This window comes from Arachis hypogaea, chromosome 14, assembly GCF_003086295.3.
Source record: "Arachis hypogaea cultivar Tifrunner chromosome 14, arahy.Tifrunner.gnm2.J5K5, whole genome shotgun sequence".
In the NCBI taxonomy this organism is placed as follows: Eukaryota; Viridiplantae; Streptophyta; class Magnoliopsida; order Fabales; family Fabaceae; genus Arachis; species Arachis hypogaea.
In genome coordinates, this window is record NC_092049.1 from 23,325,858 (window position 1) to 23,349,349 (window position 23,492).

At 39.8% G+C, this 23,492-nt stretch overlaps 1 protein-coding gene and 1 non-coding gene across 2 annotated transcripts; both read left to right on the forward strand.

Annotated features, from left to right (window-relative positions):
• Positions 1 to 1,646: 1,646 nt before the first annotated feature.
• Positions 1,647 to 23,145, forward strand: LOC112742420 (uncharacterized). Its single transcript, XM_025791655.2, has 3 exons — positions 1,647 to 1,743; positions 1,886 to 2,304; positions 22,505 to 23,145. Exons 1-3 carry the CDS (start codon positions 1,647 to 1,649, stop codon positions 23,126 to 23,128), a joined length of 1,140 nt encoding a protein of 379 aa, XP_025647440.2. The 3' UTR covers positions 23,129 to 23,145.
• On the forward strand, positions 10,843 to 10,950 carry LOC112745387 (small nucleolar RNA R71). Its single transcript, XR_003173319.1, has one exon. It is a non-coding gene; the product is annotated as a small nucleolar RNA R71 (small nucleolar RNA).
• Positions 23,146 to 23,492: the final 347 nt, after the last annotated feature.

Sequence of the window (23,492 nt, forward strand, 5' to 3'; positions counted from 1 at the left end):
ATGAACGCAAACATGTAGATCGTACCCTTTTTTTATTTCCGTGAGAGGTATATGTCATTTATGCGGCCAGTCCACTTGAACAACTGATACAATTCTCTCTTCGAGATGTCTTCTGGTAGATTATCCAAGAAAATCGAGAACGATTCATTTTTCAATCGACGATACTCTTCTCTGTTCCAAACCCTAGGATCCTTAACCTGATTCCTATAGCTACCCCTCTCAGTGTTTCCCACCCACACTCTCTCTCTACCTCTCTCTCTCTAACATCTCTCTCTCTAATTTTTCTCTCTTGTCCTACTATTTCTTAAGAGAGAGAGAGAGAGAGAAGATGACTTGCAACTATTGTTCTTCACTTGTATCAACACTGGCAACTATGGTATGCATCACCATCATCTTCTATGCATTTAGATCAATATTTTTGAAACTTTAACGGATTGTTTCAAATTACATTTTTAATGCTTTTGTGAAACTAAATATACCTGACTCTGCCTATGGCCTATTAATAAACTTGCATGAAAAAAATATTAGATTAGTCTGTTGGCATAAAATATAGCAACGATTTAAATGAAGATGGCAAAAACATCTTTTTATGAAAATGCTTTGTTTAAAAGTGTGATTTATTTATTTAGCTACACTTTAAATAAAGACAATATTTTTATAAATATCAAAATCTAACCATACAATCCATCATTCAAAGGTCAAAAGGGAATATTTTCATATGAAAGACAATTATAAAGTCTTCATTGTAGTATCCACCATAAAATATATCTTAGAAGACAAGTATTGAAAAGTGTGTAGTTAATTTTTGGAGTACACAGTCTTTTACTCTTTTTTATTAATAAAAAATAACAAAAATATAATGTACACACAATTATGATACTATTTCTTCTAAAGTTTAAGTCCATTGAAAAAAATAATATGAATAGTTATATCTTTAATATGCTCTTTTAAATAAGAGGTTTTTTTGTTTGTTTGATTTTTATATAGACATTCTTTTCTTATTTTATTTATCTTATGCTCTAATACTATGTCATGATATTATTTTTCCTAAAAATTTAAATTGATTAGAAGAGGTAACATAAATAAGTATATCTTTAATACACACAAAAAATAAGCTATTATATATTTATGTATAAATATATATAATTTAATTTATTTTTAATACATATTTTATATTTTAATATGTATTTTATACTAATAGTTGATTTTAATGATTAATTTTAGTGTATATCTAATATAATTAAAAGAATAAATTATCACTTTTACAATGAAATATTTGCACGCCAATCAAAATAGATGGATCGTTGATTAATTTTGTTAAACTAACTCACCCAATTTATAATAGATATCAAGTTAGGTTTATTGGTGCTCAAATTTTAATAATTTACTTTTAAAACTTGTTTTATGAGTTTCTGAAGACAAAAATATAAGCTTTTAATTACGTATTAGAAGGCGAAAAAAGAAGTGAAATTATATTAATTTAAAATCTGAACTTCTAAGTAAGTAGATTTTTTAATTATAAAGTGCTTATTTTCATTTTTTTTAATTCTTTGCTGATGTCATTTTTTTTTTAAAAAATCCGTGGTCGTAAAATTGCATTTGAATTTTCAAAATTCATCAATAATTTTGCAGGTTTAGCCTTAAAAATGGCGAAAGAAAACCAAATAGCTTTTACAAGGGACGAGAACGAAGAAACAGCTCTGCATCTATTAGCTAGAAGCTCCTTGGAATCTTGTTGTCAAGGTTTAGAACACCAAGACCCCATTATTCAACCCTGGTAAATCCTTATAAACATTGACAATTTAATTACGACAATGTAGATACATAGGTTCCAGTGTTGTTTTACGAATGTTGTTATTTTGAACAACATCACTTTATATCACAGGCATGAAGCGACAAGTGATTTTTCAGCTAGTTAAATTTCTGTGGCAGACGTTTATCTTCAAGAGTTCTTCAAAAAATGAGATATTCGAATTCATAAGAAACCCTTCTCATTTGTTATTTGATGCTGCAAAAGTTGGTAACTTTGGATTCTTATCAGAGCTTATTAATGCGTATCCAAGCTTGATATTGGAAATGGATAGCAGAGACCAAACTATAATTCACGTAGCAGTTACGAATCTCCATGCAAGCATCTACAGTCTCATTCAAGAGATTGGATCTCAAAAGGACATCATAGCAACTATGACGGACACAGAAGGAAATACTCTGTTGCATTTGGCTGCAAAAAGAGCACCGGAAAGTCAACTTGAATTGGTATCTGGAGCAGCTCTCCAAATGTGCCTTCAGTTAGTATGGTTCAAGGTATTAGTAAGTTAAAACATTTATGAGTATTTTTCGCAATTTTATTTTGTGACAGCCTAGCTAAACTACTGAAATGATATTTTAAAATTTATGTTATTCAAAAAGATAACTCTTAAAGACACAAACGTAAATAAATTTTTGAATGATTTTAAAGTGTGACAAGTATAATCAATAATTATTTTATTTTTTATAAATAAAAAAATTTGTATTTAATGAACGACATATATTTGATAAAATTTTTTATAATAATATATGAATAACTATTTAAAAGATATACACAACAAATCATAACAGAATTTAGTTTTTGTTACGATGGGTAATTGGAGATTAATGGGTTGAATTAGTTTGGCTGGCCCAATCGTCTGAATGAGGAAGTATCCGAATGGGTTAGTGACCCAAGGTTCCCGTCCGACTTCAGTGTGAGAGAATGGGGGGTGATACCTGCAAAGACACTCCGATGCCAAAGTCAGCAAAGGGAGCAAAACAGGTCTAGAGAGTATTGGGCTTATGAGATACCTGAGGAATTTAAGGGTATTTATAGTGGTGAACCCATAACCACCGTTGGAGTAGTTCCGCCATTTAAGGTGGATAACCGTCCCTTTATCTTAGGGAAGTTGAGATATGGCTCCTGGAAGTGGGTAGAGAGATTTTAGGGGCAGTTACTCATTTGACTGAGTGCTTATCTGCCAGCTAATCCTCGTCCCAGACTTCTTTAGGGTAAGTCATGGTAAGAACCGACTTCATAGGGAGAAGGTCGGTGTAGGGTGAGGTTCAATCCTTTGGATTGGGCCTTTCATTTGGACCTGGGCCTTATCATTGGGCCAGGGTATGAACAGTGCCCCTACTCGAGCCCAATTTCTTTTGAGACTTGGGTTCGAGTATTCTACTCGGGGTCGTAGCCGACCTGTGAGGGAACCGACGTGATCTTTTGTGACTTTTGATTTTCACAGTTACGTCTAATTAAACGTCGCGTCTGTTAGAGGTTCGCGTAGGGATTAATTGCCTTGGTAACGGTGCGCCCATTAATGACGGCTTCCGTTTTTACCATTATGCCCCTAACGTGTTTAAAAATACTTTCCCTCTCTTTCGTTGTTTCGTTTCTGCGTTTTTTCAAATTTCCTTCTTATCTGTTCGTGGGGCGTTCTTTGTTTGAAGGCTTTCATCTTCCTCTACCTTCTTTCCAGACAAAGGTTAGTCATTTTTTTCCTCTTCTCTTTTATGAAATGCTTCTGTTTGCATGCTTTTACTTTTTTAGAGAGAGACTTGTAGGCGTCTGTTTGATTCCATGCCCCTTAGAGACCATGTTCTTGATCTTTTTCTTTTTTCCTTTGTAGGTCTCACTAATCCTTTTTAGGAAAAGAAAAATGTCTTCCATAGAAACTCTTGCTCAATGGGTCGATGTCACTATTTTAGGAGAGGAACATTTGGTTGATATCGAATTTATTACCAATCTTCGCACTCACCACAGAATTTGTACTTCTGAGGAGGATGAGCCGAAGTATGAATTGGTGGTCCCGGGTCCGGAAGACCGGGTTTGCTTCGGGAGGGCTACTGAGACGGCCCCTCATTTCTTCTACATGTATGAGAGCATGGTGACCCGTTTGGGTGTTTTTCTTCCATTTTCTAACTTCGAAATGGCTGTCTTGCGTCACTGCCGTGTTGCTCCTAACCAACTTCACCCCAATTCCTGGGGTTTTCTGAAAATCTACCAGTTTATCAGCCACGCTTTAGACTTTCCGACTTCCTTGAGGATTTTTTTTTCCTTTTTCATATGACCAAGCCCTTTAGTGGGAAAAATAACAAGCAACAATGGGTGTCTTTCCGAGCTATACAAGGTCGGAGAGTCTTCACCCTTTTTGATGAATCTTTTCATGACTTCAAGAGTTACTTTTTCAAAGTTCAAGCCGTAGAGGGTCACCACCCCTTTTTCTTGGATGAGAGATCTTCTCCTCGCTTTCCTCTGTACTGGTTGGAGGCCTCCCCCTGTGAGAAATATGGTTTGGATGACTTGGATGAAGTGGAGGCATCCATTGTGGGGTTCCTCCGAGAAGTGTGGGGGAGGCTCCCTATTTGGATACCAAAAAATTTCTCCAGGGGGGTCCGACTTTCGTCCAAACACAATTAGGTAGTCTTTGATTTGTTTATGTTTTCCGACTTCGTTTCCTCCGACTTGTTTTTCTGACTACTAATTGTTTTTTACAGAGATGGTGAAGAAGAATTCTAGAGAGTCTTACCAGAGAGTCCAGGAGGCCAAGGCAAGGTCCCGTGCCAGGACTGGCGGCGCCAGGGTAACTAGCTCTCCTCTTCTTCCTCCTCCCCCTTCTTCCCAAAATTTAGGGACCCCTTCCCGACCTATCGTTATTTCCTCCTCGGCTTCTTCTCAGCCGTCCCGTCCCCCCCAATCTTCCCCTGAACCAGAGAAGAAGAAGCGCAAGACTTTAGAGTCTAGCTCTTCTTTTGAAGGTGAGGCTAAGGTGGATGCACCTCAGTTTGTCCGGAAATACATCTATCCTCATACCCGTATAGGTATGGATGATGTTTCTGTTTGGAACCACCTCACTATTCTGGCTCAGGAGAGTATCAGGGCGGCGGGGGTTTGTACAAAGTTCCTTGATATGTTTGAGAAAACTCCTCTTAGCTCTCTGGGTTCAACCTCGAGGGTTGAAGAGTTGGAGGGGAGGCCTCTCTTATATCAAGGGCAGGAGAAGTTTCTGAGGGAAGAGGTCGCCAAATTGAAGGAAGAGAGGGATGGCCTCCAGGAGAGGGAAAAGAAGTTGCAGGCTCAGTGTAACATGGAGGAGGGCCTAAGGTTGAAGGCGCAGGAGAATTATTCGAGCCTGTTCACGGATCTTGTAGAGGTGAGGAAGGACTTGTTGAATGCTAGGAATGCTTATGCCGAGTTGGAGGACTCCATTGCCGACGGGGCCGAGGAAGTGGTGCACGAAATTGTGATCTCCAGGCTCGAACAAATCCTGGTAATGGCTCCAAAGCTTGGTGCTCTGATCTTAATTCATAATTGTCACAACTTCGATACAACTAACCAGCAAGTGCACTGGGTCGTCCAAGTAATACCTTACGTGAGTAAGGGTCGAATCCCACGGAGATTGTTGGTATGAAGCAAGCTATGGTCACCTTGTAAATCTCAGTCAGGCAGATATAAAGTGATAATGGTGTTTTCGAATATTATATAATAAAATAGGGATAGAGATACTTATGTAATTCATTGGTAGGAATTTCAGATAAGCGAATGGAGATGCTTTTCGTTCCTCTGAACCTCTGCTTTCCTGCTATCTTCATCCAATCAGTCTTACTCCTTTCCATGGCTGGCTTTATGTGATACATCACCACTGTCAATGGCTACTTTCGGTCATCTCACGGGAAAATGATCCAATGCCCTGTCACGGCACGGCTAATCGTCTGGAGGCATCACCCTTGTCAATGGCTTCATCTTATCCTCTCAGTGAATAATATGCTCACGCACCCTGTCACGGCACGGCTATTCATCTGTCGGTTCTCGATCATGCTGGAATAGGATTTACTATCCTTTTGCGTCTGTCACTAACGCCCTGCAATCGCGAGTTAGGAGCTCGTCACAGTCATTCAATCATTGAATCCTACTCGGAATACCACAGACAAGGTTTAGACTTTCCGGATTCTCTTGAATGCCGCCATCATTCTAGCTTACGCCACGAAGATTCCGGTTAAGAGATCTAAGAGATATTCATTCTAGCTTATTTCATGTAGAACGGAAGTGTTTGTCAGGCACGCGTTCATAAGGGTGAAGGATGATGAGCGTCACACATAATCATCACCTTCATAACGTTCTTGGGTGCGAATGGATATCTTAGAAGCGAAATAAGAAGAATTGAGTAGAAAACAGTAGTACTTTGCATTAATCTTTGAGGAACAGCAGAGCTCCACACCTTAATCTATGGAGTGTAGAAACTCTACCGTATGAAAATACATAAGTGAAGGTCCAGGCATGGCCGAGATGGCCAGCCCCCTATTGTGATCTAAGATAGCATATAACTGATCAAAGATGCCTAATACAATAGTAAAAGGTCCTATTTATAATAAACTAGTCACTAGGGTTTACATGAGTAAGTAATTGATGCATAAATCCACTTCCGGGGCCCACTTGGTGTGTGTTTGGGCTGAGCTTAAGTGTTGCACGTGCAGAGGCCATTTGTGGAGTTGAACGCCAGTTTTTGTGCCAGTTTGGGCGTTCAACTCTGGTTTTGGATCCTTTTCTGGCACTGGACGCCAGATTTGGGCAGAAGGCTGGCGTTGAACGCCAGTTTACGTCGTCAATTCTTGGCCAAAGTATGGACTATTATATATTGCTGGAAAGCCCTGGATGTCTACTTTCCAACGCAATTGGAAGCGCGCCCTTTCGAGTTCTGTAGCTCCAGAAAATCCACTTTGAGTGCAGGGAGGTCAGAATCCAACAGCATCAGCAGTCATTTTTCAACCTCTGAATCTGATTTCTGCTCAAGTCCCTCAATTTCAGCCAGAAAATACCTGAAATCACAGAAAAACACACAAACTCATAGTAAAGTCCAAAAATGTGAATTTAACATAAAAACTAATGAAAACATCCCTAAAAGTAACTAGATCCTACTAAAAACATACTAAAAACAATGTCAAAAAGCGTATAAATTATCCGCTCATCACAACACCAAACTTAAATTGTTGCTTGTCCCCAAGCAACTAAAAATCAAATAGGATAAAAAGAAGATAATATACTATAAATTCCAAACTATCAATGAAACAGAGCTTCAATCATATGAGCGGGACTTATAGCTTTTTTGCCTCTTGAATAGTTTTGGCATCTCACTTTATCCATTAAGGTTTAGAATGATTGGCATCTATAGGAACCTCAGATTTCGAATAGTGTTATTGACTCTCCTAGTTCAGTATGATGATTCTTGAACACAGCTTCTTTATGAGTCTTGGCCGTGGCCCTAAGCACTTTGTTTTCCAGTATTACCACCGGATACATAAATGCCACAGACACATAATTGGGTGAACCTATTCAGATTGTGACTCAGCTTTGCTAAAGTCCCCAATTAGAGGTGTCCAGGGTTCTTAAGCACACTCTTTTTTTGCTTTGGACCTTGACTTTAACCGCTCAGTCTCAAGTTTTCACTTGACACCTACACGCCACAAGCACATGGTTAGGGACAGCTTGGTTTAGCCGCTTAGACCAGGATTTTATTCCTTTAGGCCCTCCTATCCACTGATGCTCAAAGCCTTGGGATCCTTTTTATTTGCCCTTGCCTTTTGGTTTTAAGGGTTATTGGCTTTTTGCTCTTGCCTCTTGGTTTTAAGAGCTTTGGCTTTTTCTGCTTGCTTTTTCTTTTTCTTTCTATTTTTTTTCGCCTATTTTTTTTCTCTGCAAGCTTTGTTCTTTGCTGCTTTTTCTTGCTTCAAGAATCATTTTTATGATTTTTCAGATTATCAAATAACATGTCTCCTAGTCATCATTCTTTCAAGAGCCAACATATTTAACATTCTTAAACAACAACTTCAAAAGACATATGCACTGTTCAAGCATACATTCAGAAAACAGGAAGCATTGTCACCACATCAATATAATTAAACTAAGTTCAAGGATAAATTCGAAACTCATGTACTTCTTGTTCTTTTGAATTAAAACAGTTTTTATTTAAGAGAGGTGATGGATTCATAGGACATTCATAACTTTAAGACATAGTTACTACTACTAATGATCATGTAATGAAGACACAAATATAGATAAGCACATAACATAGAAAATGAAAAACAGAGAAAGTAAGAACAAGGAATGAGTCCACCTTAATGATGTCCTTGAGCTCTTCTATGTCTCTTCCTTGTCTTTGCTGCTCCTCCTTCATTGCTTTTAGATCTTCTCTGATTTCATGAAGGATGATGGAGTGCTCTTGATGTTCCACCCTTTAGTTGCTTCCAATAATTGTGTGGAAGAAAATGTATCCCCTGAGGTATCTCAGGGATCTCTTGATTTGCAGTCAAATGTTCTACCACTGAGCTATAGACCCTTGATGGAAGCTTTTGTCTTCCCTTTCCTCTTTCTAGAGGTTTCTCTGGCCTTAGGTGCCATCAATGGTTATGGAAAAACAAAAAAGCTATGCTTTTACCACACCAAACTTAGAATGTTGCTCGCCCTCGAGCAAAAGAAGAAAGAATAGAAGAAGAAGAGGATATGGAGGAGATGGATGGCTGTGTGTATTCGGCCATATGGGTGGGATTGGGTGAGGAAGAGATGTTGAATTTTTGAAGGTAAGTGGGTGTATGGGTGTGAGTGGTAAATGGAAGACAGAAGGGATGAGTGTTTATTGGGAATAGAGGATGATTGAGAAGAGAGAAGAGAGTGAGTGAAGGTAGGTGGGGATCCTGTGGGGTCCACAGATCTTGGGGTGTCAAGGCATTTACATCCCTGCACCAATTTAGGCATGCAAAATGCCCTTGCACACAACTCTGGGCGTTCAGCGCCAGGTTGGTGCCCATTTTGGGCGTTCAACGCCCCTTTGCTGCCATTTCTGGCGTTGAACGCCAGAACCATGCTTGTTCTGGGCGTTCAGCGCCAGGATGCTCCCATTCTGGGCGTTCAGCGCCAGAACTATGCTCTGTTCTGGCGTTTGAACGCCAGACAGATGCTCCTCCAGGGTGTGATTTTTCTTCTGCTATTTTTGATTCCGTTTTCAATTTTTATATTTATTTTGTGACTCCACATGATCATGAACCTAAGAAAACATGAAAAACAATAAAAATAAGAATTAGATAAACATTGGGTTGCCTCCCAACAAGCGCTTCTTTAATGTCAATAGCTTGACAGTGGGCTCTCATGGAGCCTCACAGATGTGCAGAGCTTTGTTGAGACTCTCCAACACCAAACTTAGAGTTTGGATATGGGAGTTCAACACCAAACTTAGAGTTTGGTTGTGGCCTCCCAACACCAAACTTAGAGTTTGACTGTAGGGGCTCTGGTTGACTCTGCTGGGAGAGAAGCTTTTCCTGCTTCCTCTCCATGGTTGCAGAGGGGGATCCTTGAGTTTTGAATACAAGGGAGTTCTCATTCCATTGAAGGAATATTTCACCTCTGTCAACATCAATCACAGCTCTTGCTGTGGCCAGGAAAGGTCTTCCTAGGATGATGGATTCATCCTCTTCCTTTCTAGTATCCAGGACTATGAAATCAGTAGGTATGTAAAGGCCCTCAACCTTTACTAATACATCTTCTACTTGTCCATAAGCCTGTTTTCTTGAGCTGTCTGCCATCTCTAGTGAGATTTTAGCAGCTTGCACCCCATAGATTCCCAGTTTCTCTATTACAGAGAGGGGCATGAGGTTTATCCCTGAACCAAGGTCACACAGAGCCTTAAAGATCATGGTGCCTATGGTACAAGGGATTATGAACTTTCCAGGATCCTGTCTCTTCTGAGGCAATGTCAGTTGATCCAGATCACTTAGTTCATTGATGAACAAGGGAAGTTCAACTTCCCAAGCATCAATGCCAAATAATTTGGCATTCAGCTTCATGATTGCACCAAGAAACTTGGCAGTTTGCTCTTCAGTAACATCCTCATTCTCTTCAGAAGAGGAATACTCATCAGAGCTCATGAAGGGTATAAGGAGGTTCAATGGAATCTCTATGGTCTCTAGATGAGCCTCAGAGTCCTTTGGTTCCTCAGAGGGAAGCTTCTTATTGATCACTGGACGTCCCAGGAGGTCTTCCTCCTTGGGATTCACGTCCTCTCCTCTCCTCTCAGGTTCGGCCATGGCACTTATGTCAATGGCCTTGCACTCTCCTTTTGGGTTCTCTTCTGTATTGCTTGGGAGAGTACTAGGAGGGGTTTCAGTGATCCTTTTACTCAGCTGGCCCACTTGTGCTTCCAGATTTCTAATGGAAGATCTTGTTTCATCCATGAAACTTACAGTGGCCTTAGATAGATCAGAGACTAGATTTGCTAAATTAGAAGTATTTTGTTCAGAGTTCTCTGTCTGTTGCTGAGTTGATGATGAAAAAGGTTTGCTATTGCTAAACCTGTTTCTTCCACCATTATTAAAGCCTTGTTGGGGCTTTTGATCCTTCCATGAGAAATTTGGATGATTTCTCGATGTTGAGTTATAGGTGTTTCCATAAGGTTCACCTAAGTAATTTACCTCTGCTATTGCAGGGTTCTCAGGATCATAGGCTTCTGCTTCAGAAGATGCCTCTTGAGTACTGTTGGATGCAGCTTGCATTCCATGCAGACTCTGAGAGATCATATTGACTTGCTGAGTCAATATTTTATTCTGAGCCAATATGGCATTCAGAGTATCAATTTCAAGAACTCCCTTCTTCATAGGCGTCCCATTATTCACAGGATTCCTTTCAGAAGTGTACATGAACTGGTTATTAGCAACCATGTCAATGAGTTCTTGAGCTTCTGCAGGCGTTTTCCTTAGGTGAATGGATCCACCTGTAGAAGTATCCAATGACATCTTTGATAACTCAGATAAACCATCATAGAATATATCCAGGATGGTCCATTCTGAAAGCATGTCAGAAGGACACTTTTTGGTCAACTGTTTGTATCTTTCCCAAGCTTCATAGAGGGATTCACCTTCTTTCTGTCTGAAGGTTTGAACATCAGCTCTAAGCTTGCTCAGCTTTTGAGGAGGAAAGTACTTGGCTAAGAAAGCCGTGACCAGCTTATCCCAAGAGTTCAGGCTGTCTTTAGGTTGAGAATCCAACCATAATCTAGCTCTGTCTCTTACAACAAAAGGGAAAAGCATGAGCCTGTAGACTTCAGGATCTACTCCATTAGTCTTAACAGTATCACATATTTGCAAGAATTCAGTTAAGAACTGAAAAGGATCTTCAGATGGAAGTCCATGAAACTTGCAGTTCTGCTGCATCAGAGAAACTAATTGAGGTTTCAGCTCAAAATTGTTTGCTCCAATGGCAGGAATGGAGATGCTTCTTCCATGTAAATTGGAATTAGGTGCAGTAAAGTCACCAAGCATCTTCCTTATATTATTATTATTTTCGGCTACCATCTCTTCTGCCTGTTCGAAAATTTCTGAAGGGTTATCTCTGGATTGTTGTATTTTAGCTTCTCTCAATTTTCTCTTCAGAGTCCTTTCAGGTTCTGGATCTACTTTCACAAGAATGTTCTTATCCTTGCTCCTGCTCATATGACAAAGAAGAAGGCACAGAAAAATAATAATAATAATAGAGATCCTTTATAACAGTATAGGGATCCCTGTGTGAGTGGAAGAAAAGGGGGAGATAAAGAATGTAATATAATGGAAGAAACACAACTGTGAGGATGGAAGGAGGTGAAATGAGATGTTAGGATATGAATGAATAAATAGAATGAGATGGGGGAGGGATAATTTTCGAAAATTATTTTGAAAAAGAGTTAGTGATTTTTGAAAATAGTTTTTGAAAAAGGTTAGTATTTTTTTCGAAAATTTTTGAATTCAAAAAATAAAAATAAAAATAATTAGTTAATTAAGAAGAAATTTTTGAAAAAGAGGGTAGATATTTTCGAAAATTAGAGAGAAAAAGTTAGTTAGGTAGTTTTGAAAAAGTTAAGAAACAAACAAAAAGTTAGTTAGTTAGTTGAAACAAATTTTGAAAAGATAAGAAGTTAGGAAGTTAGAAAAGATATTTTGAAAAGATATTTTTGAAAAAGATAAGATAAGAAGATATTTTAGAAAGTAGTTTTGAAAAAGTTAAGAAACAAACAAAAAGTTAGTTAGTTAGTTGAAACAAATTTTGAAAAGATAAGAAGTTAGGAGGTTAGGAAAGATATTTGAAAAGATATTTTTTGAAAAAGATAAGATAAGAAGATATTTTTGAAAAGATATGATAAAATTAGTTTTAAAAAAGATTTGATTTTTTAAAATCACAATTAATGACTTGATTCATAAGAAATCACAAGATATGATTCTAGAATTTAAAGTTTGAATCTTTCTTAACAAGCAAGTAACAAACTTCAAATTTTTGAATCAAAACATTAATTGATTATGTTATTTTCGAAAATTTGGTATAAAAATAAGAAAAAGATTTTTGAAAAATATTTTTGAAATTTTCGAAAATAACTAAGAATTTTGAAAAAGATTTGATTTTTGAAAAAGATTTTGAAAAAGATAAGATTTTCAAATTGAAAATTTGATTTGACTCATGAGAAACAATTTGATTTTAAAAATTTTTGAAAAAGTCAATCCAAATTTTTGAATTTGATGAGAGAAAAGAGGAAAGATATTTTTTTTATTTTTGAATTTTTTATGAAAAACATGAAAATTATGCAATGCATGAAATTTTTAGATCAAAACAATGAATGCATGCAAGAATGCTATGAATGTCAAGATGAACACCAAGAACACCTTGAATTTCATGATGAACATCAAGAACATATTTTTGAAAAATTTTTAATGCAAAGAAAACATGCAAGACACCAAACTTAGAATTCTTTAATGCTTATGCACTAAGAATTCAAGAATGCATATGATAAACATGAAAAGACACAAAACAAAAAATCATCAAGATCAAACAAGAAGACTTACCAAGAACAACTTGAAGATCATGAAGAACACTATGAATGCATGAAAATTTCGAAAAATGCTAGATGCACATGCAATTGACACCAAACTTATAACATGACTCAAGACTCAAACAAGAAGCAGAAAAATATTTTTGATTTTTATGATTTTATAATTTTTTTTGTATTTTTTTTTTTCGAAAATTATATGAAAAAAAGAAAAAATAAGGATTCCAAAATTTTTAATATGAATTCCAGGAATCTTGCCATGTTAGTCTAAAGCTTCAGTCCAGGAATTAGACATGGCTCACTAGCCAGCCAAGCTTTCAAAGAAAGCTCCAGTCCAAAACACTAGACATGGCCAATGGCCAGCCAAGCTTTAGTCTTTAACACGAGAGTATATTGTTCTTTGATAACAAATTGCAAGCCTCAGTCCAAAAGAATTTAGACATGGCTTTACAGCCAGCCAGACTTCACATGCTTCATGAAACACTAGAATTCATTCTTAAAAATCTTGAATCAAATTTTTGAAAACATGTTTATATTTTTCGAAAACAAAAGAGAAAATTTTGAAAATATTTTTGAAAAATTTTTGAAAAGAAAACGAAAAGAAAATTACCTAATCTGAGCAACAAGATGAGCCGTCAGTTGTCCAAACTCAAACAATCCCCGGCAACGGCGCCAAAAACTTGGTGCACGAAATTGTGATCTCCAGGCTCGAACAAATCCTGGTAATGGCTCCAAAGCTTGGTGCTCTGATCTTAATTCATAATTGTCACAACTTCGATACAACTAACCAGCAGGTGCACTGGGTCGTCCAAGTAATACCTTACGTGAGTAAGGGTCGAATCCCACGGAGATTGTTGGTATGAAGCAAGCTATGGTCACCTTGTAAATCTCAGTCAGGCAGATATAAAGTGATAATGGTGTTTTCGAATATTATATAATAAAATAGGGATAGAGATACTTATGTAATTCATTGGTAGGAATTTCAGATAAGCGAATGGAGATGCTTTTCGTTCCTCTGAACCTCTGCTTTCCTGCTATCTTCATCCAATCAGTCTTACTCCTTTCCATGGCTGGCTTTATGTGATACATCACCACTGTCAATGGCTACTTTCGGTCATCTCACGGGAAAATGATCCAATGCCCTGTCACGGCACGGCTAATCGTCTGGAGGCATCACCCTTGTCAATGGCTTCATCTTATCCTCTCAGTGAATAATATGCTCACGCACCCTGTCACGGCACGGCTATTCATCTGTCGGTTCTCGATCATGCTGGAATAGGATTTACTATCCTTTTGCGTATGTCACTAACGCCCTGCAATCGCGAGTTAGGAGCTCGTCACAGTCATTCAATCATTGAATCCTACTCGGAATACCACAGACAAGGTTTAGACTTTCCGGATTCTCTTGAATGCCGCCATCATTCTAGCTTACGCCACGAAGATTCCGGTTAAGAGATCTAAGAGATATTCATTCTAGCTTATTTCATGTAGAACGGAAGTGTTTGTCAGGCACGCGTTCATAAGGGAGAAGGATGATGAGCGTCACACATAATCATCACCTTCATAACGTTCTTGGGTGCGAATGGATATCTTAGAAGCGAAATAAGAAGAATTGAGTAGAAAACAGTAGTACTTTGCATTAATCTTTGAGGAACAGCAGAGCTCCACACCTTAATCTATGGAGTGTAGAAACTCTACCGTATGAAAATACATAAGTGAAGGTCCAGGCATGGCCGAGATGGCCAGCCCCCTATTGTGATCTAAGATAGCATATAACTGATCAAAGATGCCTCATACAATAGTAAAAGGTCCTATTTATAATAAACTAGTCACTAGGGTTTACATGAGTAAGTAATTGATGCATAAATCCACTTCCGGGGCCCACTTGGTGTGTGTTTGGGCTGAGCTTAAGTGTTGCACGTGCAGAGGCCATTTGTGGAGTTGAACGCCAGTTTTTGTGCCAGTTTGGGCGTTCAACTCTGGTTTTGGATCCTTTTCTGGCGCTGGACGCCAGATTTGGGCAGAAGGCTGGCGTTGAACGCCAGTTTACGTCGTCAATTATTGGCCAAAGTATGGACTATAATATATTGCTGGAAAGCCCTGGATGTCTACTTTCCAACTCAATTGGAAGCGCGCCATTTCGAGTTCTGTAGCTCCAGAAAATCCACTTTGAGTGCAGGGAGGTCAGAATCCAACAGCATCAGCAGTCCTTTTTCAACCTCTGAATCTGATTTCTGCTCAAGTCCCTCAATTTCAGCCAGAAAATACCTGAAATTACAGAAAAACACACAAACTCATAGTAAAGTCCAGAAATGTGAATTTAACATAAAAACTAATGAAAACATCCCTAAAAGTAACTAGATCCTACTAAAAACATACTAAAAACAATGTCAAAAAGCGTATAAATTATCCGCTCATCAGGAAGCCTGGAGGATTTTTAAGGAGCAGGTCGGAGTTCTTGCTCCCGACCTGGATCTATCTCCCTTGGATCCTGACAAGGTTGTCATTGATGGGACGATAGTCTATCCTCCTTCCTCTCCCAAGTATGTCACCGAGTCAGATTTAAAGACTCGGGGGCAGAGAATAATTGAGTCCCCTCCCCGATCAAGGGACGCTCCGAGTTCTTCGAAGGCTCCGAGTACCTCTTCTCCATCTCCTATGGATACTTCTCTCCCTGGTCCTGATGGCGCTCCGACTACTCTTCCTGACTCTGGTGGTGATCCGTCTACTCTTCCTGATTCTGGTGGTGATGTTCTCTGAAAAATTTGTTGGCTATACGGGGGCCCGGCCTGTGGGTCCCCTCTTTTTTAAACTTATTAGTTTCTATGTGGTGGTGGTTTGCTGACATTTTCCTTGGCCTTTTAAGGCCGTAAATAAAATACCCTTTTTTGGATAAGGGTTTAAGTTAACAAGAAATACCCTTTTTTGGATAAGGGTCTAAGTTACCTTTTTGTGTGCATGCTTTTCTGATGTTGGTTTTTGAAAAATCCCCTTTGATCTTTTTGAAACCTTTTCTTGGCTGTCTGTCCTTTTGAGTCTTTTAACTTTAAGGACTTAGGACAGTCTTTTGGCTTTTTGATAGGTTTTTCGATCTCTTTTTGGTATTCCTCATACTCAATTTTTTGATTCATTGAGTTCCTATGACTTAGGTTATTTTCGCGATGTGTTTTCTTTGTTTCTCGGGTTTTCATTTCGACTTATGAGTCGGAATCTTTTCGAGTTTCTCACGATCAACTTTTATAACCTCTTTACGCCGACTTGTACCTCGTCGTTTTATCCTGACGACCACCTAGGTCGGTTCATGGGATTTTCACGTTTTGTCGAGCTTAAGTCGGCGCGTTTCGTAGAAAGAAAGACAAACGAGAAGGAATTTATAAGAGATATTGTAAAAAGATCTTTATTTATTTGGGAAGGTACTTTAATGCTACTAAGGGTTTTTAATAATCCATTCTCCCTTAGTCTCTACTTTGATGCCTCGTTAAAAACCCTTCTTCAGAAAAAACCCTTTGATTTTTGGGAAAAAAATCGTGAAGTTGGGAAAAGAGTACATCAGGGAGTAGAGTTCGCTTTTAACTATAGTACCTTTTCATGTTACAAGCATGCCATGACCTTGGTAATTCGGTGCTGTTTAGGTCGGTCACCTTATAATAACCTTTCCCTAAGACCTCATTAATTGTGTATGGTCCTTTCCAATTAGCAGCGAGCTTTCCTTCCCCCGATTTGTTGACTCCAATGTCGTTTCTGATCAAGACCAAATCGTTTGGAGTAAAACTCCTTCGAATGACTTTTTTGTTGTACCTGGTAGTCATCCTTTGTTTCAATGCTGCTTCTCTTATCTGGGCTTGCTCTCGGACTTCGGGGAGCAATTCAAGCTCCACTTTGTGCCCTTGTATGTTTCCGATTTCATCATGGAAAAAATTACCCTTGGACTTTGCTCTCTGATTTCCACTGGTATCATAGCTTCTACACCATAGACAAGTCGGAAGGGTGTTTCTCCAGTGGCAGATTGGGGCATCGTCCGGTAAGCCCACAACACCTGGGGAAGCTCTTCTGTCCAGGCTCCTTTTGCATCTTGTAGCCTTTTCTTTAGCCCTGCCAATATGACTTTGTTGGCTTCCTCGGCTTGTCCATTTGCCTGTGGATGTTCCACTGAGGTGAACTGGTGTTTGATCTTCATACTGGCCACTAGGCTTCTAAAGGTAGAGTCGGTGAACTGGGTTCCATTATCTGTGGTGATGGAGTAAGGTATCCCATACCTCGTGATGATATTTTTGTAGAGGAACCTCCGACTTCTTTGGGCTGTGATGGTGGCTAATGGTTCTGCTTCTATCCACTTTGTGAAGTAATCTATTCCCACGATTAAGTATTTGACTTGTCCTGGCGCCTGGGGAAAAGGACCTAACAAATCCATTCCCCATTTTGTGAAGGGCCATGGAGAAGTTATACTAATGAGCTCCTCGGGGGGAGCCATGTGGAAATTTGCATGCATTTGGTATGGTTGGCATTTTTTCACAAACTCTGTGGTATCTTTCTGCAAGGTCGGCCAGTAGAATCCAACTCGGATTACTTTCCTGGCTAGCAACCTGGCTCCGAGATAGTTTCCACAGATCCCATTATGGACCTCCTCCAGCACTTCAGTGGTCCTTGAGGTCGGTACGCACTTCAACAATGGCGTTGATATTCCTCTTTTATAAAGGATATTTTTCACCAGAGTGTAATATTGTGCTTCCCTCCGGATTTTCTTAGCCTCTTTTTCCTCTTTGGGGAGGATGTCAAATTTTAGGTATTCGGCCAAGGGATTCATCCATCCGAGGTTTAGCCCGGATACCTCAAGGACATCTTGTTTGTCCTCTGCTTTCACCACAGAGGGCTCTTGGAGAGTTTCCTGGATCAGGCTTCTATTATTCCCTCCTGGCTTAGTACTTGCTAACTTGGAGAGGGCGTCTGCTCTGCTATTGAGATCCCGAGTTATATGCTTAACCTCGGTTTTCGCAAAGTGCCCGAGGTATTCCAGAGTTTTTTCCAGGTATCTTTTCATGTTTGGGTCTTTGGCCTGATACTCTCTATTTATCTGGGAGGTTACTACTTGAGAGTCGTTATATATCATCACTTTTGTTGCACCGACTTCTTCTGCCAGCTTCAATCCTGCAATCAGGGCTTCATATTCTGCTTGATTATTTGAAGCTGGGAATTCAAATTTGAGGGATACCTCTATTTGAGTTTCCCTTTCATCCACCAGTATTATGCCTGCACCGCTTCCTGTCTTGTTTGAGGATCCATCTACATAGAGTTCCCATGTAGTTGGCTTTTCCTCTTGGTCTCCTGCGTACTCTGCTATGAAGTCGGTGAGGCATTGGGCTTTAATTACTGTCCGAGTTTCATACTTCAAGTCGAACTCGGAGAGCTCTATTGCCCATTGAACCATTCTCCCTGCAACATCCGTCTTTTGGAGGATTTGCTTCATGGGTTAGTTCGTTTGGACTCTTATCGTATGAGCTTGAAAATAAGGCCGTAGCCTCCATGAGGCTATTACTAAGGAGTAAGCAAACTTCTCCAGCTTGTGGTACCTTAGTTCGGGGCCTTGTAGAACTTTGCTGATGAAGTACACTGGATGCTGTCCAACCTCATCCTCCCTTATCAGGGCTGATGCGACAGCTTTGTCTGCTACAGACAAGTATAGGACGAGATCTTTCCCAACTTGAGGTCGGGTTAGGATTGGAGGTTGGCTCAAGAACCTTTTGAACTCCTGGAACGCTTCTTCGCATTCCGGAGTCCATTCAAACTGGCATCCCTTTCTTAATAAAAAGAACAGTGAAAGGGATTTTAATGTTGATCCTGCCAAGAACCTAGAGAGGGCCGCAAGTCGGCCGTTTAGCTGTTGAACCTCTCTTAAGCAAGTCGGGCTCTTCATTTCCAGTATAGCTTGACACTTATCGGCTTTTGCTTCGATCCCTCTTTGCGTCAGCATGAACCCTAGGAATTTTTCGGCCTCCACTGCGAAGGTACACTTTGCGGGATTTAGCCTCATCCCGTGTAACCTTATGGTGTCGAAGACTTGCGAGAGGTCTGTCAGGAGGTCGACTTCTTCCTTGGTTTTTACTAGCATGTCGTCTACGTAGACTTTCATTAAACTCCCGAGGTGGGGAGCGAACACCTTGTTCATCAGCATTTGATATGTGGCTCCTGCATTTTTTAATCCAAATGGCATGACCACGTAGCAAAAATTTGCTCTGGGCGTGATGAACGATGTTTTTTCCTGGTCTGGCTCATACATCGGGATTTGGTTATATCCCGAGTAGGCATCCATGAACGACAAGTATTGATATCCCGAGCTAGAGTCTACTAGAGTGTCAATACTTGGGAGTGGATAAGGGTCTTTGGGACATGCCTTATTTAAGTCGGTGTAGTCGACACACATCCTCCATTTGCCGTTTTGCTTCTTGACTAGCACTACATTTGCTAGCCATGTTGGATATTTAACTTCTCTGATGAAGCCGGCTTCTAGGAGTGCCTGTACTTGCTCCTCCACCGCTAGGGCTCGTTCTGGGCCGAGCTTGCGCCTCCGCTGTTGTATAGGTCGGGATCCCGGATATACCGAGAGCTTGTGGGACATAAGCTCGGGATCTATCCCGGGCATGTCGGAGGCTTTCCAGGTGAAGAGGTCAGAATTGTCTCTTAGGAGCTTGGTCAACCTTTACTTCAGGGTTTCCCCTAGGTTGGCTCCTATGTTGGTATTTTTTCCTTCCTCTTTGCCGACCTGTATTTCCTCAGTTTTTCCTCCTGGCTGTGGTCGCAACTCTTCTTTGGCCCTTGCACCGCCGAGCTCTATGGTGTTGACTTCTTTGCTCTTTCCCCTCAGGTTCAGGCTTTCATTGTAGCACTTTCTTGCCAATTTCTGGTCCCCCCTCACCGTTGCTATCCCCGCTGGTGTCGGAAATTTCATGCAGAGATGGGGAGTAGACACCACCGCTCTAAGTCGATTTAGGGTAGCTCTGCCGATTAGGGCATTATATGCTAACCCTACGTCGATGACTATAAAGTCTATGCTCAGAGTTTTAGATTTTTCCCCCTTTCCGAAGGTAGTGTGGAGGGGTAGAAATCCCAGTGGTTTTATTGGCGTGTCGCCTAGCCCATACAAGGTGTCGGGGTAGGCTCTTAACTCCTTTTTATCCAACCCTAGTTTGTCGAACGCAGGCTTGAAAAGGATGTTTGCCGAACTTCCTTGATCTACTAGGGTTCTGTGGAGATGGGCATTGGCTAGGATCATGGTTATCACCACTGGATCGTCGTGTCCAGGGATTACTCCTTGCCCATCTTCCCTTGTAAATGAGATTGTAGGAAGGTCGGATGATTCGCTTCTGACCTAGTAGACTCGCTTGAGGTGTCTCTTGCGAGAGGACTTAGTGAGTCCCCCTCCCGCGAATCCGCCGAAGATCATATGTATATGTCTCTCCGGAGTCTGCGATGGTGGGTCTCTTCTATCTGTGTCATCTCGCTTTCTCTTCCCATGATAGTCCGATCTTTCTATGAGATATCGGTCAAGTCGGCCTTCTCTGGCCAACTTTTCTATCACATTTTTAAGGTCGTAACAATCGTTTGTTGAGTGACCATATATCTTATGGTACTCACAGTATTCGCCGTGACTTCCCCCTCTTTTGTTTTTAATAGGCCTGGGAGGCGGCAGCCTTTTAGTATTGCAAATTTCTCTGTATACATCCACTATAGAAACTTTTAGAGGAGTATAAGAGTGATATTTTCGGGGTCTGTCGAGACCGAGGTCTTCTTTCTTTTTGGGCTCCCTCTCCCTCTTTTTTATCGAGGGAAGGTGCCCAGGTCACCAACTCGACTCTCTCAGTCTGGCATTTTCCTCCATGTTGATGTACTTTTCAGCTCTTTCTTGTACATCACTTAAGGAGGTGGGGTGCCTTTTTGATATGGACTGTGAGAAGGGACCTTCTCTAAGCCCATTTACCAGCCCCATAATGACTGCCTCGGTGGACAGGTCTTGAATCTCTAAGCAGGCTTTGTTGAACCTTTCCATATAGTCCCGTAGAGGTTCTCCGACCTCCTGCTTTATTCCCAGGAGGCTCGGTGCATGCTTTACTTTATCCTTCTGAATGGAGAACCTCATTAGAAACTTTCTTGAGAGGTCCTCAAAGCTGGTGATCGATCTTGGAGGGAGGCTATCAAACCACTTCATCGCTGCTTTCGATAAGGTGGTCGGGAAAGCTTTGCAACGCGTCGCATCAGAAGCATCAGCCAGATACATCCGACTTTTGAAATTGCTTAAATGATGCTTTGGATCTGTGGTTCCATCATAGAGGTCCATATCAGGGCTTTTAAAGTTTCTTGGAACTCTTGCCCTCATTATGTCCTCGCTAAAAGGGTCCTCCCCTCCTGGAGGTGACTCTTCTCGATCGCCACGGGAGTTCCGACCTTTGAGGGAGGATTCTAACTTTAAGAGTTTTTCCTCTAACTCTTTTCGTCGTTCCATCTCCTCTCTTAGGTTCTTCTCTATCTCCCTTTGTCGCTCCCGCTCCTGTTCCAGCTGTTCCAAGCGACCTTGGTAGCCATGGACTAGTCCCATTAGTTTAGTTGCATGGGGTGGTCCATCCTTTTCCGATTCACGCCCCTCCGAGGAGTTCGTCTTCGGATTTTTAAATCCGGAGGTGCCTTCCCTATGTTAGTCGCTGGTTCCCTGGTGAAGGGCTAAGTCTGCGTCATTGTTTCCGGTATCTAGATTCTCTTGTTCAGAATCCGACGCCACATGACCGTCTTCCGGTGACATGTCCGCCATTACTGGTTGATCTCTCGGGTCTCCGGCAACAGCGCCAATGTTACGATGGGTAACCGGAGATTAATGGGTTGGATTAGTTTAGCTGGCCCAATCGTCTGAATGAGGAAGTATCCGAATGGGTTAGTGACCTAAGATCCCCGTCCGACTTCAGTGTGAGAGAATGGGGGGTGGTACCTGCAAAGACACTCCGATGCCAAAGTCAGCAAAGGGAGCAAAACAGGTCTAGAGAGTATTGGACTTATGAGATACCTGAGGAATTTAAGGGTATTTATAGTGGTGAACCCATAACCACCGTTGGAGTAGTTCCGCCATTTAAGGTGGATAACCGTCCCTTTATCTTAGGAAAGTTGAGATATGGCTCCTGGAAGTGAGTAGAGAGATTTTAGGGGCAGTTACTCATTTGACTGAGTGCTTATCTACAAGCTAATCCTCGTCCCCGACTTCTTTAGGGTAAGTTGTGGTAAGAACCGACTTCATAGGGAGAAGGTCGGTGTAGGGCGAGGCTCAATCCTTTGGATTGGGCCTTTCATTTAGATCTGGGCCTTATCATTGGGTCAGGGTATGAGCAGTTTATAAATTTTTTTTATTTTTAAAAAAAATAATCATTCACAATATTTTTTTTTAAAAAAATTCATTTAGTATAAAATTATTAAATTTTAAGAATAAAAAATTTTTATTTTTCTAGTAATATTTATAAAAAATTATATCAAAAGTTAATTTTTATTTTTTAAATTATATTTAATATCTAATTATTTTTATTACGTTTTTAAATTTTTTAAAAATTTATTTGTTGTTCGTATTTTTTTAGTTATTAACATTTGGATACACATTTTGTGGCCTCATGAGGCAATGGCATTAATAGGAGGTCCAGAAAATAATGTCACCACTGAAAAACTCTGAAGAAAGAACTGCTAGTGAATTGTTCAGAAGAGAGCACGCTGAGTTGAGAAACGATGCGGAATCTTGGATGAAAAGCACAGCCCAAAATTGTATGCTGATTTCAACTGTCATTGCAACAGGGGTGTTTGCTGCTTCAATAACCATACCAGGCGGTCTCGATGATAAATCAGGGAAACCAAACTACTTGAAAAAGCCACCATTCTTGGTGTTTGCAATCTCAGATGCAGTTGCGTTTATCTCATCAACAGCTGCAATATTAATATTCTTGTCCATTCTTGTTTCGCGTTATGCTGAGTCTGATTTCTACAAGTCACTGCCCTTGAAGCTCATATTTGGATTATTGGTGGCGTTGTTCTCCTCAATAACAAGCATGATGGTAACATTTGCAAGTGCCTTCTTTATTACTTACTACTATGACTCAAATCGAGTCCCAATTTTCATTTCCGCATTTGCCTTTTTGCCAATACTTCTATTCATAGTTTTGCAATTTTCATTATGGTGCGACATAATGTATTCAACTTTTTATTGTAAGAATATTTTTAAGCCAGACAAAAGTATTCTTTATGTACTATTAGTGGAAATGTAAAAGAAAAATATTAAGAGCCAATATTTTTTTATTAATATTACTTAAAACTTTAGATTAATATTTTATTTTTATATTATTAAAAAAATAAATATATTTTTTTATCTATAATGTTTTTAAAAAAATTTAAAAATATTCTTAATATTTAATTTATTTTAATTTTATCCTTAAAATTTTAATAAATTTCAATTTTGTTTTTGTTGTTAATTTTTTGATGGTCAATAATCAGTCAATTTTTTTTCTAGTTCTACCCCTAATGTTCATTATCATCGTCATCATTTTCTTTATTTTTCTCTTTCCATTGTAACTATCAGAACCACTCACATTAGATGTCACATTATCTATCATCACCATCATCCCCACTATC